This window comes from Palaemon carinicauda, chromosome 10 (assembly GCF_036898095.1).
Source record: "Palaemon carinicauda isolate YSFRI2023 chromosome 10, ASM3689809v2, whole genome shotgun sequence".
NCBI classification, from domain to species: domain Eukaryota; kingdom Metazoa; phylum Arthropoda; class Malacostraca; order Decapoda; family Palaemonidae; genus Palaemon; species Palaemon carinicauda.
Window position 1 is genome coordinate 133,379,993 of NC_090734.1, and position 17,500 is coordinate 133,397,492.

A 17,500-nucleotide genomic window follows, 5' to 3' on the forward strand; every position below is an offset into this window, starting at 1 on the left:
TATTTCCTTATTTCCATTCCTCACTGGGCTACTTTTCCATGTTGGGGCCCTTGGGCTTGTAGCATCTTAGTTTTCCAACTATGGTTGTAGTTTAGCTAGTAATAATAATAATAATAATAATAATAATAATAATAATAATAATAATAAAAATAATGTTAATTATGTATTCTCCATATCTTTTTTTTTTTTTTTTTTTTTTTTTTTTTTTACATATTTCAGTTTCTACTTTCAGTATATGACGATACTAACACACGCCCGACTTGCGTCAGTCACGAAAAAATACATTCCACAGCGAGAACAGTGGAATTGGTGTATGAATACGGTAAATATGACCCAGTTGTGGTAGCCCATTGTAAACGTCCCTGCCTGCCAGTCTGCTGGACGGGAGTTCGAGACTCTGAAGCTCGGTAGTATCTTGTAGAGTCTGCAACCTCACCATCCTTGTGAGCTAAGAATGGTTGGTTTTCGGGAAGCCTATAGGTCTACCTGCTGAGTCATCAGCAGCCATTGCCTGGCCCTCCCTGGGCCTAGCTTTGATGTAGAGGGGCTTGGGTACTGATTATATGTATATATGGTCAGTCTCTAGGGCATTGTCCTGCTTGATAGGACACATCGGCAGCCATTGCCTGGCCCTCCCTGGTCCTAGCTTTGATGGAGAGGGGCTTGGGTACTGATTATATGTATATATGGTCAGTCTCTAGAGCATTGTCCTGCTTGATGGGGCACATCGGCAGCCATTGCCTGGCCCTCCCTGGTCCGAGCTTTGATGGAGACGTGCTTGCGTGCTGATTATATATATATATGGTCAGTCTCTAGGTCATTGTCCTGCTTAATAGGGCAATGTCACTGCCCCTTTGCCTCTGCCATTCATGAGTGGCCTTTAAACCTTTATATGGTCAGTCTCTAGGGCATTGTCCTGCTTAATAGGGCAATGTCACTGTCCCTTTGCCTCTGCCATTCATGGCGACCTTTAAAACCGTGTAAGGATTGGATAACGCTTTCGGTAGTAAAAGAAGTATTTTGCTCACTTCTCTATCCGTCGTAGTAGGCCTATTAAATTTTCCTAAGCCTAATACCTGGAAGAATATCTTTTATTATAAGTATAATTGTAGTAGGTTATGGGAGATAACGTAGATTACAGAGTCTTGTTAAGTAATTTGATTTTATCTTTATTCTAGGAAGAGACATAACTAAATGACATTTCTCATTAACATATGATTTTTTAACATATTGATAATATTAAATTTATGGTTAAGGAATCCTTTTTTTTATCTTCAATCAGTTTGTCTCCGGTTTTCATAAAAGAAATCTATATGTTAGTTATTTGAAATAAATGAAAAATGTAATTCAGATAGAAATTTATAATTCGAGTTAGATATATTTTCATCTCAAATGTCAGTTTCAAGATTAATCTTTAATAAGTAATTGAGGTTTGCCTTTTTTACTGGACGATATAATTGAAAATGTCAAAACTCTATGTTGGTTATTTGAAATAGATAAAAATGTAATTAAAATCGAGCTTATAATTCATGTTAGATTTTCATTTCAAATGACAGTTTATTTTAGTGATCTTTGAAAAGAATTGTTGAAGCTTTGAGGTTTTAATAGTTATGATGTTGATACACACGTACACACACACACACACATATATATATATATATATATATATATATATATATATATATATATATATATATATATATATATGCATATATATGTATATATATACACACACACACACACATATATATATATATATATATATATATATATATATATATATATATATATATATATATATATATATTTACTTCCACACCCATCCACACACACACACACACACACACACACACACATATATATATATATATATATATATATATATATATATATATATATATATGTATATATATATATATATGTATATATATATGTATGTATGTATATATATATATATATATATATATATATATATATATATATATATATATATATATATATATGAGTATGCATTTTTATAGACTATATAATTGATAATTTTGTTATAAGATATTAGGTGGAGATCCATCAACCGTCTCAAAAGTTTCAATTTCCATCTGTGATGAAGGAAAGAAGTTAAATTTTATTTATTGTTTATAATGGGTTTTATTGCGTAATTTTCGGAAAGTACGTTTTGAGTATATTGAATGCATTTTTTGGATTATGGCTAGGTACTGCTTCTTGTTTAAATACCCTTTTAGAACTACTTTGTACTTTTTGCCCCCTGCCAATTTTTGTTTAGTTTGAATAAGTAGTTATTTTTTCCACCTATTAAGTACATTTTGTTAAAGATTTTGAGGTACATACAAAAATTATTTTTTTTTTCTTTTTTGATGTTATTTTTTAGTAGACTTTTTTATATAAATAGAATCATGTAATTAGGTTTATAAAATTAGTATTTCAATTTAACATAATTATTTCCCAATTACGATGGTTATGTACCTAAAATATTAAGATTACTTACTTTTACAAATTTCTGTTATTATTTCAATTTAAAACCTTTAATCCAAAACTGAGTTTTAATGTATTTTTCAGTATGGAAATTGTGTGATATACGCTTATCCGTGAATTGCATAAGTTTACAAAATGCAAACTATATTTCATAACATTTCCGGCCGTTGATAGTTATTTTATAAATTGTAATTTGGCAGATTATTATAATGAAAAGCGGAATGCTATACACTGTTAGAAAAACCACAATTTTAATCGGAAATTCTCCCTGAAAATATACTGTTTTCAGGCGTATTTCAGTAAAATACGGGCGACCGTAATTTCACCCTACTTTGTTATTATGCTTTACGGGTTGATGTCTGTAATGTCATTCCTTTACGTCTATATATGCGTTTTTAAACGGTAAAAATCCTGGAATAAATGTTGTCAGGCATTTGCCGTTTTTTAAACGTAAATTTTTAAGTGTAGGTACAAGGGCCATAATAGGATAAGCAGAAGTAGAAAGTCTATTATATGAAGAATTGCAAAAAAAAAAAAAAAAAAAAAAAAAGGAAAAAGAAGAAGAATTAAAGTAACACAAACTATAAAATGAAAGTTATATAAACCTGTTCAAGAAATGTATTTTTACAATAAATTCAAACTTCTGTGATTCCACCCATGTAACTCCTGGCTAGAATCATAAGAATGTGGTCATAGCTAAAACAGAACTTACATAACACTGTATTGTTTAGCCTTGTTACAAGGCAAGTAGAATTAGAAATGAACCTAAAAGAGAGATTACCTGAGTGCTATATGTGGATGAGATCATGATGAGGGGTAGATGGCGATGGTTTGGGCATGCTCTTTGCACTCCCCAAGAGAGATTAGTTCACCAATTGTTCAACTGGGCTCCACAAGGCACTAGAAAAGTTGGAAGACCCAGGCCTCCATGGCTGAGGACCATGAAGCGCGAAATAGGAGATGATGAATGAAGTATTGCTTTAAAAGCCCAAGATAGAGAGACGTCTGGCTAAATCTGACCGAGGCCCTTTGCGTCAGTAGGCGTAAGAGGAGATTATGATGATGATGATGATAATGCAAGTATTGGGTGGTAAATCGAATAGTCATATACGATCTGATTGCAAAGGATGGTCAATATTGTGAAAATCTTTTTATACTCCACGCGCAACGACGGTGCCAGGTATATGGTATTCAGATAAGGTTTAAGGAATTTAATAATTTTTATAGTTCAGTAGGAATTATTTATTTGAATGTTACTGTTAATAAAATATTTTATTTTTCCTTTTCTTTTCCTCACTGGGCTATTTTCCCTGTTGGAAACCCTGGGCTTATAGCATTGTGCTTTTCCAACTAGGATTGTAGCTTAGCCAATAATAATAATAATAATAATAATAATAATAGTAATAATAATAAGGTTCATATTAGTAATGAAATCTGATTAGTTATAATGATTTACAGTTATATTTATAATTTAATATTTTACAATGACTTGTAACTCATGAAAAATAATATATCTCGTGTTTCCTTCCATGCTCACAGAGTATACTTGGGGTAAGTACTCGAATTTTAACTGTCATTACTCGTCGTATGTTGACATTAGTAAGAGTATCGCACATTATTTATGTTTATGTTTACTAAAGAGAAGGAAAGTTGAAAGACTTAGATTTAAAGTAGGCAATTTCATTTGAATATAAGAGGTTTTGTCTACCTTCAACTGAAGTAAGGAGGCCAACTTTTGAATCCACACACATACGCACACACAACTCAAATATTTAAGTATATACCAACCCTTATATATATATATATATATATATATATATATATATATATATATATATATATATATATATATATATATATATATATATATATATATATACATATGTGTGTGTGTGTGTGTATATATGTATGTGTACACATTATATGAATAAAGTCATATATGTTTATACTGTCCACACACACACACACATATATATATATATATATATATATATATATATATATATATATATATATATATATATATATATATATATATATATATATAATATGCGAATTATAGCATCTGAGCATCACATGTTCCTGTAGGAATTACGAAATATACTGTATATGTATATTATATATATATATATATATATATATATATATATATATATATATATATATATATAAATATATATATATATATATATATATATATATATATATATATATATATATATATATATATATATACACTCATATACATGTGTGTGTATGTATGTGTATACATTATGTAAATAAATACACATATTACGTTTATATGTAGCTATGTATAAAATGAATTTACTAACCACAATTGTAATTAATTTCTCCTTTGTCTTCTGCAGGTGGGAAGCTGACGTATAAGCGCTACTGTCAGATGATCATCTTTATCTGGTGTTGGTCCTTCTTCTGGTCTGTTTGTCCTCTTCTGGGATGGGGAAGGTAAGCTAGCTCTCTCCCTCTCTCTCTCTCTCTCTCTCTCTCTCTCTCTCTCTCTCTCTCTCTCTCTCTCTCTCTAGTTAGAGATATTTTGGAGATTTCCTTCGATGTCAGGATGCCAGATAACTTAAAATTATTCATTCATTCATTCATTCTCTCTTTCTTTAGCTAGAGAATTTCTCTCTCTCTCTCTCTCTCTCTCTCTCTCTCTCTCTCTCTCTCTCTCTCTCTCTCTCTCTCTCTCTCTCTCTCTCTCTCTTCTCTCTCTCTCGTTAGAGATATTTTGGAGATTTCCTTCGATGTCATTTTACTTTTCCAATCAGGGTTGTAGCATGCCTAGAAATAATAATAATAATAATAATAATAATAATAATAATAATAATAATAATAACTAGAGGGCCACTCAGAAAAGTGCAGACCTCCGCCGTGGCATCTTATTTTTCGACTTTTTGCATTTCCAGCTTCTTACATAACAGTTAATCCCTGCAAGTTTCACTACGATTTAAATTTTGGCATGGAAGCTGTTTACAAACAAACACACAAACACAAACAAACAAACAAACACACAAACAGGGGGTAAAACATAACCTCCTACCAACTTCGTTGGCGGAGGTAATCATGAGCACATTTATCTGTGCGTAAATATTGCGACCATATTTTTCTTTTATCAAATCTTATAAATCTTTGAATTTGCGACTTTTCATTTTATTGACTACACTCAATTTTTTTTTAATGAGGCGCATTTGCACCGACTCGCAGCGGTGCCCTTTTAGCTCGGAAAAAGTTTCCTGCTACCTGATTGGTTAGAATGATCTTGTCCAACCAAGCAGCAAGCAGGAAAAGTTTCCGAGCTAAAAGGGCACCCCTGCGAGTCGGTGCAAATCTGCCTCGCTAAAAAGAATTGACTATAGTGACCTATTGCCTGATTCATTGCCAGACACATACTGTAGAAGGCAATTAGATGTAACAAGCGAAATGACTAGTTTAGCCGTTTGTTGATAGTGCGCACTGCACCTTTAGGAATAATCATCATCAACATCATCACCATCTCCTCCTACGAGTATTTTAGATGTATACTGATGTATAAATATAGATGTATACATTCTTTTATTTTCTGGCCCTGTTTTGGAGGGCCCCCCTCTCGTGGAGGTGTGGGGCCATTCCCCTCCCCCCCCCCCCTCTTCTCTTCCTCCCTTAGTTATGCCACTGCTTACTATATTAGATATTTCATAGAGTTTTTGGAACAAGAAAGATAATCGAAAAGACAAGGAGGCAAAAATATCCCTCGATATCTCTCCAGCGTTGAAAATGCTGACGTCGCATATTTTAGAGTATTTAGATCACATAATAGGGGGTTCCTTCAATAGGATGAGCTAAAAGTACAGCATGAGAGACTGCATCGACAAATTTTAGGGATGAGAGAGAATTTAATCCTTTCGAGAAGGAAATTGAATCCATATTAAGGGTGCTGAGCTATCGCTCGTTAAGGAATCTCTTGATTATCTGGCGGACGTGAAAAGACGAGCGGAGATGATATAAGATATTTTAAGTGCATTGAAGAGGCAACTGTTAGATATTTTATGTTAGAAGAGTGTTTTAGTTACACTTAAAAAAACCGCAATTTTAATCTGAAATTCTCCGTAAAAATATACTCTTCTCAGCCGTAATTGAAAATGAACCGTTAAATATTTTATATTAGAAGAATGTTTTAGTTACACCGTTAAAAAAAACCGTAATTTTAATCGGAAATTCTCCGTAAAGATATGCTGATCTCAGCCGTATTTCAAAAGGAACCGTTAAATATTTTATGTTAGAAGAGTGTTTTAGTTACACTTAAAAAAAACCGTAATTTTAATCGGAAATTCTCCGTAAAAATATACTGTTCTCAGCCGTATTTCAAAGGGAACCGTTAAATATTTTATGTCAGAAGAGTGTTTTAGTTACACTGTTAAAAAAACCGTAATTTTAATCGGAAATTCTCCGTAAAGATATACTGATCTCAGCCGTATTTCAAAGGGAACCGTTAAACATCTTATGTTAGAAGAGTGTTTTAGTTACACTGTTAAAAAAACCTTAATTTTAATCGGAAATTCTCCGTAAAAATATACTGATCTCAGCCGTATTTCAAAGGGAACCGTTAAACATCTTATGTTAGAAGAGTGTTTTAGTTACACTGTTAAAAAAACCTTAATTTTAATCGGAAATTCTCCGTAAAAATATACTGATCTCAGCCGTATTTCAAAGGGAACCGTTAAACATTTTATATTAGAAGAGTGTTTTAGTTACACTGTTAAAAAAAACCGTAATTTTAATCGGAAATTCTCCGTAAAGATATACTGATCTCAGCCGTATTTCAAAGGGAACCGTTAAATATTTTGTCAGAAGAGTGTTTTAGTTACTGTTAAAAAAAAACCGTAATTTTAATCGGAAATTCTCCGTAAAGATATACTGATCTCAGCCGTATTTCAAAGGGAACCGTTAAACATCTTATGTTAGAAGAGTGTTTTAGTTACACTGTTAAAAAAACCTTAATTTTAATCGGAAATTCTCCGTAAAAATATACTGATCTCAGCCGTATTTCAAAGGGAACCGTTAAACATCTTATGTTAGAAGAGTGTTTTAGTTACACTGTTAAAAAAACCTTAATTTTAATCGGAAATTCTCCGTAAAAATATACTGATCTCAGCCGTATTTCAAAGGGAACCGTTAAACATTTTATATTAGAAGAGTGTTTTAGTTACACTGTTAAAAAAACCGTAATTTTAATCGGAAATTCTCCGTAAAGATATACTGATCTCAGCCGTATTTCAAAGGGAACCGTTAAATATTTTGTCAGAAGAGTGTTTTAGTTACTGTTAAAAAAAAACCGTAATTTTAATCGGAAATTCTCCGTAAAGATATACTGATCTCAGCCGTATTTCAAAGGGAATCATTAAATATTTTATGTCAGAAGAGTGTTTTAGTTACACTTAAAAAAAAAAAACCCGTGATTTTAATCGGAAATTCTCCGTAAAAATATACTGTTCTCAGCCGTATTTCCGCAAAATACAGGCGACTGTAATTTTTATCTTATTATTTTATACGGGTTGGTGACCGTAATATCACTCCTTTACGTCAATATATATGTTTTTTAAACGGAAAAAATCCTGGTATAAATGTTGCCCGGCATTTATCGTTTAAAAACGGATATATTGATTTAAATTAGTAATAAAAAGGTCACTAACCCGTAAGGTAAAAATTACGGTCGCCTGTATTTTACTGAAATACGGCTGAGAACAGTATATTTTAACCGAGAATTTCCGATTAGAATTACGTTTTTTTTTTTTAACAATGTACGATATATTTAATTATGGCTTATTTGATACGCTTCTATATTTTTTCCCTACGCATATTTATTATATATACTAAATTTAATATACATAATATAATTTGAAAATCCGCTCCAATTATTGTAATTCTTATTTCTTTATGTTTAATTGTTTTGTCTCATCTAGGGTATTGCCATAGCCTCTGTACCATGGTCTTCCATTGTCTTGGGTTAGAGTTCTCTTGCTTGAGTTACACTATGGCATGTTGTTCTATCTGTTTCCTTCAATTTCCATTCCTTACCTGGCTACTTTCTCTGTTGGAGCCTTTGGGCATATATCATCCTGCTTTTCCAAGTAGGGGTGTAGGTTAGCTAGTAGTAGTAGTAGTAGTAGTAGTAGTAGCAGTAGTGGTAGTAGTAGTAGTAGTATTAATAATAAAAACGATGATAAAAGATATTAGCAAACCACCAACCTTGTTTTCAAACGACCCAGAAGGAAAGCAAACTAGAATTTTTTTTTCTCAATATGTTTTGTTTAAAGAATGAAAGAGATTACACTATATAGATACAGTACATAGTATACAGTAATTAATGGACATAAGTACATGAATATCACAGTTTGAATACAGGACAGTATTTATGTTAATTTTACGAAGATGTTAGTCATAGGTCCTACGAGTATTTGGAGACTCGTAATATTCAAATAAAAATTACCGTTATTATTATTATTATTATTATTATTATTATTATTATTATTATTATTATTATTATTATTATTATTATTATTTCTTGCTAATCGACAACCCTAGTTGGAAAAGCAGGATGGTATAAGCCCAGGGGCCCCATCAGGGAAAATAGCCCAGTGAGGAAAGGAAACAAGGGAAAATAAAATATTTTAGGAACAGTAATAACATCTAAATAAATATTTCCTACAGAAACTATGAAAACTTTAACGAAACCAAGAGAAAGAGAAACCAGATAGAATAGTGTGCCCGAGTGTACCCTATATAATTTGTCAGCAAAATATATATACTTTATGTTGAACATCTTCAAAAATAGATTAATAAAAAAAAGAAAAAAAATTAGCAAACCACCGAACTTTTTTTCAAAAATACTTTAAACAAAAACAAGAAAAGGACCTTGATCCTTTTCTCAACTACAAAGAAGATGGCTGAGGAAAAACAAACTAGAAAATTTCAATGTAGTTTTTTTTTTCTTTTTAGAGAGAGAGAGAGAGAGAGAGAGAGAGAGAGAGAGAGAGAGAGAGAGAGAGAGAGAGAGTGAAATAGACTACAATATGTGTTATAGGTACATAGTGTACAGTAATTAATAGGCATAAATACATGAATATCTTATTGTGAATAAAGTGCAGTAGGCCTAGGTAAATAGTCTACAGCAATAAATGGACATTAAGGCATGAATATTCCATTGTGAATACAGGACAGTATTCATATTAATGCTACGAGTATTTAGAGACTTGCAAGATTCAAATAAAAATTTCCGTTCTATCTAATTTGTTGACACTGCAAAATACATCTACTAGATGTTAAACATTTCTAAAAATAGAGATCAATCCACAAAAAGATATTACCAAACCACTAAACTTGTTATCTAAAAATACTGAAATAATCTGTTGACACATTGCAAAATATATTTACTTTATTTTGAACATTTTCTAAAATAGAGATCAATCCACAAAAAGATATCACCAAACCACCAAACTTGTTTTCTAAAAATACCGAAACAAAAACTACCCATAAGATGGCTGAGGAAAAGCAAACTTTATCTACTTTATTTAGAACATTTTCTAAAATAGAGATCAATCCACAAAATAGATATTACCAAACCACTAAACTTGTTTTCTAAAAATACCGAAACAAAAACTACCCATAAGATGGCCGAGGAAAAGCAAACTTGAAATTCTGCGATGCTGTGTTGAACACAGGCGATTACAGTGGGTCAGTCATGGCCAATTCGTACTGAACTATTTTGTCTACCCACAAAAACGTTTCCTTCGTCAGACGTTTTGTTTTGAAAGTGTTCAAAAACGTTTCCTTCGTTAGACGTTTTATTTTGAAAGTGTTCAAAAACGTTTCCTTTGTCAGACGTTTTGTTTTGTAAGTGTTCAAAAACGTTCCCTTCGTCAGACGTTTTATTTTGAAAGTGTTCAAAAACGTTTCCTTTGTCAGACGTTTTGTTTTGTAAGTGTTCAAAAACGTTCCCTTCGTCAGACGTTTTGTTTTGAAAGTGTTCAAAAACGTTCCCTTCGTCAGACGTTTTGTTTTGAAAGTGTTCAAAGACGTTTCCTTCGTCAGAGGTTTTATTTTGAAAGTGTTCAAAAACGTTTCCTTTGTCAGACGTTTTGTTTTGTAAGTGTTCAAAAACGTTCCCTTCGTCAGACGTTTTGTTTTGAAAGTGTTCAGAAACGTTCCCTTCGTCAGACGTTTTGTTTTGAAAGTGTTCAAAGACGTTTCCTTCGTCAGACGTTTTATTTTGAAAGTGTTCAAAAACGTTTCCTTCGTCAGACGTTTTGTTTTGAAAGTGTTCAAAAACGTTTCCTTCGTCAGACATTTTGTTTTGAAAGTGTTCAAAAACGTTCCCTTCGTCAGACGTTTTGTTTTGAAAGTGTTCAAAAACGTTTCCTTCGTCAGACGTTTTATTTTGAAAGTGTTCAAACACGTTTCCTTCGTCAGACGTTTTGTTTTGAAAGTGTTCAAAAACGTTTCCTTCGTCAGACGTTTCATTTTGAAAGTGTTCAAAAACGTTTCCTTCGTCAGAGGTTTTATTTTGAAAGTGTTCAAAAACGTTCCCTTCGTCAGACGTTTTGTTTTGAAAGTGTTCAAAGACGTTTCCTTCGTCAGACGTTTTATTTTGAAAGTGTTCAAAAACGTTTCCTTCGTCAGACGTTTTGTTTTGAAAGTGTTCAAAGACGTTTCCTTCGTCAGAGGTTTTATTTTGAAAGTGTTCAAAAACGTTCCCTTCGTCAGACGTTTTGTTTTGAAAGTGTTCAGAAACGTTTCCTTCGTCAGACGTTTTATTTTGAAAGTGTTCAAAAACGTTTCCTTCGTCAGACGTTTTGTTTTGAAAGTGTTCAAAAACTCTTCCTTCGTCAGACGTTTTGTGTTGAAAGTGTTCAAAAACTCTTCCTTCGTCAGACGTTTTATTTTGAAAGTGTTCAAAAACGTTTCCTTCGTCAGACGTTTTGTTTTGAAAGTGTTCAAAAACGTTTCCTTCGTCAGACATTTTGTTTTGAAAGTGTTCAAAAACGTTTCCTTCGTCAGACGTTTTGTTTTGAAAGTGTTCAAAAACGTTTCCTTCGTCAGACGTTTTGTTTTGAAAGTGTTCAAAAACGTTTCCTTCGTCAGACGTTTTATTTTGAAAGTGTTCAAAAACGTTTCCTTCGTCAGACGTTTTATTTTGAAAGTGTTCAAAAACGTTTCCTTCGTCAGACGTTTTGTTTTGAAAGTGTTCAAAAACGTTTCCTTCGTCAGACGTTTTGTTTTGAAAGTGTTCAAAAACGTTTCCTTCGTCAGACGTTTTATTTTGAAAGTGTTCAAAAACGTTTCCTTCGTCAGACGTTTTGTTTTGAAAGTGTTCAAAAACTCTTCCTTCGTCAGACGTTTTATTTTGTAAGTGTTCAAAAACGTTTCCTTCGTCAGACGTTTTATTTTGAAAGTGTTCAAAAACTCTTCCTTCGTCAGACGTTTTATTTTGAAAGTGTTCAAAAACGTTTCCTTCGTCAGACGTTTTATTTTGAAAGTGTTAAAAAACGTTTCCTTCGTCAGACGTTTTATTTTGAAAGTGTTCAAACACGTTTCCTTCGCCAGACGTTTTGTTTTGAAAGTGTTCAAAAACGTTTCCTTCGTCAGACGTTTTGTTTTGAAAGTGTTCAAAAACGTTTCTTTCGTCAGACGTTTTGTTTTGAAAGTGTTCAAAAACTCTTCCTTCGTCAGACGTTTTATTTTGAAAGTGTTCAAAAACGTTCCCTTCGTCAGACGTTTTGTTTTGAAAGTGTTCAAACACGTTTCCTTCGTCAGACGTTTTGTTTTGAAAGTGTTCAAAAACGTTTCCTTCGTCAGACGTTTTATTTTGAAAGTGTTCAAACACGTTTCCTTCGTCAGACGTTTTGTTTTGAAAGTGTTCAAAAACGTTTCCTTCGTCAGACGTTTCATTTTGAAAGTGTTCAAAAACGTTTCCTTCGTCAGACGTTTTGTTTTGAAAGTGTTCAAAAACGTTTCCTTCGTCAGACGTTTTATTTTGAAAGTGTTTTAGCAATGCATCCTACGAAAGACAAATTGAAAGAACAGTTTACAGGAAGCTGGTAAAAAAACAGTTTGTTTATCGTCCGTTGCGTTGATGTCAACATTCATAGCGCCTTGCATGAAATATGTTTTGTTATTATTATTATTATTATTATTATTATTATTATTATTATTATTATTATTATTCTCCGATCTTTGATTGTTTATGATATTAGAACAGGACGAAATTTTGTAGCAAAGACGACATTTTATTATTATTATTATTATTATTATTATTATTATTATTATTATTATTATTATTATTATTATTATTATTATTATTCTCCGATCTTTGTTTGTTTATGATATTAGTACAGGATGAAATTCTGTAGCAAAGACGACATATTATTATTATTATTATTATTATTATTATTATTATTATTATTATTATTATTATTATTATTCTGTGTTCTCCGATCTTTTTTTGTTTATGATATTAAAACAGGAAATTCTGTATCAAAGACGACATATTATTATTATTATTATTATTATTATTATTATTATTATTATTATTATTATTATTATAATTCTCCGATCTTTGTTTGTTTATGATATTAGAACAGGAAATTCTGTATCAAAGACGACATATTATTATTATTACTATTATTATTATTATTATTATTATTATTATTATTATTATTATTATTATTATTATTCTCCGATCTTTGTTTGTTTGTGATATTAGAACAGGACGAAATTTTGTAGCAAAGACGACATATTATTATTATTATTATTATTATTATTATTATCATTATTATTCTGTGTTCTCCGATCTTTGATTGTTTATGATATTAGTACAGGACGAAATTCTGTAGCAAAGACGACATATTATTATTATTATTATTATTCTCCGATCTTTGTTTGTTTATGATATTAGAACAGAACGATATTCTGTAGCAAAGGCGACATATTATTATTATTATTATTATTATTATTATTATTATTATTATTATTATTATTATTATTATTATTATTATTAGCTAAGCTACAACCCTAGTTGGAAAAGCGTGTTCTCGTTTTAATTAATCAACCTTTGCAGTAATTACGTTTTTCATTGCGATGTATATCATTAACCAAATGATATGATAATGAAGAAATCCTGATTATATAGAGGAAATAATTTATCTCTATGATATTCGATACGCTCGTATTATATGCCTGAACTGAATGGTGCTCAGCCATGTAGACCTGGGTCTTCCAACTCTTCTAGTGCCTTGTGGAACCCAGCTGAACGTTTGGTGAACTAATCTCTCTTGGGGAGTGCGAAGAGCATGCCCAAACCATCTCCATCTACCCCTCACTATAATAAACACTCACATTATATTATGGGTCTCGATTTAATTAATCAACATTCGCAGTAATTACGCTTATTGTTTTGATTTATACCATTAATAATATGATAACTGAATAGTTCTCAGCCATGTAGACCTGGGTCTTCCAACTCTAATAGTGCCTTGTGGAACCCAGCTGAACGTTAGGTGAACTAATCTCTCTTGGGGAGTGTGAAGAGCATGCCCAAACCAACTCCATCTACCTCTCACCATGATAAACACTCACATTATATTATGGGTCTCGATTTAATTAATCAACATTCGCAGTATTTACGCTTATTATTTTGATGTATATCATTAATAAAATGATATACCAATATAGAAATCATGATTATATAGCGAGAATGATTTCTCTATGTTATTCAGTAAGCTTGTATTATATGCATGGATTATTACCTTTAGGTGGATAATAAACCGCTTTATCCCATTGAGGATAGAATCAATAAGCAATTAATTCTATTGGTAAATCACAATAATCAAACCCAGCATTGAGTTCTCATTAGTATTAATCAAAATACAAATTTAGTGATACATTTGAGAAACAAAGAGTAAAGTAATGGATATAGATTTTTTTAAAATTATTATTATCATTATTACTTGCAAAGCTACAAACCTAGTTGGAAAAGCAGGATGCTATAAGCCCAGGGTCCCCAACAAGGAAAATAGCCCAGTGAGGAAAGGAAACGAGGAAAAATAGAATATTTCAAGAACAGTAACATTAAAATAGATATTTTCTATATAAACTATAAAAACTCTAACAAAACAAGGGGAAGAGAAATTAGATAGAATAGTGTGCCCAGGTGTACCCTCGAGCAAGAGAACTCTAACCCAAGACAGTGGAAGACCATGGTACAGAGGCTATGTCACTACCCAAGATTTTGAGTGTCCCTAGACGAGCTGCTTGCCATAGCTAAAGAGTCTCTTCTACCAAATTTTGAGAGAAGGGTATTGCATATTTTTTGTTTCAATTTATGAAAATATTTCTAAATGAGTATTAATAAGAATGATATATTAATTATGAGATAATCTCATTGCGCAGAATAATAGCCTCATTAAACACTATTTCTGAGTTGAGGGTATTTGGAAAAAAACTGCATCAACTAGTGAAAGCTTTTGAAAGTATTTAGTTTAACGAAATTATATCAACATTTTCATTGTCAACACCTTTATTAAAATTGATATCAATATTTCTATTATTGCTAATATTATTATTATTATTATTATTATTATTATTATTATTATTATTAACGTTGATATCAATATTTCTGTTATTGCTAATATCATTACCATTATTATTATTAATGTTGATATCAATATTTCTATTACTAGTATTATCATTACTATTATTATTAATAATATTGATATCAATATTTCTATTATTGCTAATATCATTACCATTATTATTATTAATGTTGATATCAATATTTCTATTACTAGTATTATCATTACTATTATTATTAATAAAATTTATATCAATATTTCTATTATTGCTAATATCATTACTATTATTATTACTAATATTGATATCAATATTTCTATTACTAATATTATCATTACTATTATTATTAGAATTGATATTAATATTTCTATTATTGCTAATATCATTACTATTATTAGTAGTAGTAGTATTGATATCAACATTTATATTACTAATATTATCATTACTATTATTATTAAAATTGATATCAATATTTCTATCATTACTAATATCATTACTCTTATCATTATTGCTATTAATTTCATTATGAGTTTTATTATTACTATTTAAGCACTTTTAGTAATTTACTCAATAAATTATAATGTAGAATACCACCTTGATGAAATCCATTATTTCCGGACATTTGAGAAGACATATTCTGCAGCCAACAAATCGTGTTGTCACGAGATATAGTTACAGATGGTTTCAAATTATTGAAACCTAGATATATGTCGACTGTAAGCTCCAGAGCCTTTAGATATGTGGCCCCGACATTATACAATAAGCTCCCACTAGACATCCGAATGATTGAAGATATTAAAGCTTTCAAGAGGAAACTGAAGACTTTCTTTTTCTGTGAGTGCTTCGATAGTGTGGCTTTGATAATAAACGAGCAATATGCGGTGTGAAATTTTAAATGCTTTCGAACGAACATGATGAAATGACTGTGGAGGTCCTGTAGAGTAGGGTTCCCCTGCTGTATAGGATCAGAAAAGCAGTCCTTGAAGTAAAGTAAGGATTAAACATTTTGAGCATGAGGAGAACGATGTAAATCGTCTCAGTGGAGACCTAAAACCCGCAACCTTCTTAAATATGTCAACACAGAAATAAAGAATAATCGTAATGTTTCCAAGGAGAGAAAACCTACTGTTGAAAAGCGTAATTTTAATCGGAAATTCTCCGTCAAAACATACTGTTCTCAACCGTATTTCAGTAAAATACAAGCTACTGTAATGTTTACCTTATTTTGTTATTATCTTTAACGGGTTGGTGACCGTAATATCACTCCTTAACGTCAGTATATCAGTTTTTAAAAAGGTAAATAACTGGCAACATTTATTCCAGGATTTTACTGTTTTTACGGCAAGTTTTTTACAGTTATAGTACAAGGGCTGCCACTTCTAGTTCTTTAAAAGATGATGAACTAGAGTCAATATTTATTCCTATATTTTGACAGAATTATAACAATTTCATAATGTTGATATCTATAATCCGGTTTTTAAATTGAGAGAAATATGTCTTATATTACAAAATGCTGAATTTAAAATAGGTTACTTACGTACCAGGATTGCCAACCGTAAGAAAACCAAGATTTATTAAGAAAGACAAAAGAATCATTCTTACAATACTTATACAAATTGAAAACCAAAATATAACTGAAGTATGATTTTACTTTAATCATATTTTAAAGTAATGTCAACATCCCGGATATACAAAGCCATGTTTATAATGTTCTTGGTTTGGTCCACAGTTGGTACCTTGATAGAATTTTTTTATGATAAATTGTCGTCTGCTGCAGTTCTTTTAGACGAAAAAATTGTTGAATGATTGCATATCCTCGCCACAGTCTTTATAAATGAGCTTTCTACATATATGCAACTGAATCCTCTTTTTAATTGTATGAAATGGAGATTAATCAACTCGTTTTATTGTTTGAAACTTTATCATTATAAAAAGTTAAAAGAATCTAATGTTTACATTCCTCTCCCTTTGTGGATTAAGGGTGGCAAACCTTTCGATTTTATAAGAGGAGGAATCATAAAGAATAATCTTTTCATGTGCATTTTAGCAAGATGGTGAAATATTAGTTTCATATATATACATATTTTCCATTAATATATCATCCAAATCTATAGTTTACTCTTTATTATAGAATATTCTCTTCACTTAGAGTATTGGTAACTCTGAACCCCTCCTGCTAGACCAGTCCATTTTTTCCGGAACTGTAGTCGAGAATACCCTCTAAGATTTTCGTATATCTATCACGATACGTCTAAATTTTGGTATTTTTATCTTTTTAATATTCTATCTTAATGTATAGAAGTTCATACAGGAGTATAAGCTTGTGAAGCATTTTCAAAGAAAGAATACATTAGTTTCTTTGGTGATTCACTGAATTTTCAAGTTTTTA

At 31.1% G+C, this 17,500-nt stretch overlaps 1 protein-coding gene across 1 annotated transcript in view; it reads left to right on the forward strand.

The window, feature by feature from the left end:
• LOC137648271 (visual pigment-like receptor peropsin) overlaps positions 1-17,500 on the forward strand; it is a 330,485-nt gene that overhangs the window by 299,861 nt on the left and 13,124 nt on the right. Inside the window, 1 exon segment of the mRNA XM_068381198.1 lies at positions 4,860-4,956. Within this exon segment, the coding sequence (XP_068237299.1) occupies positions 4,860-4,956 (97 nt within the window).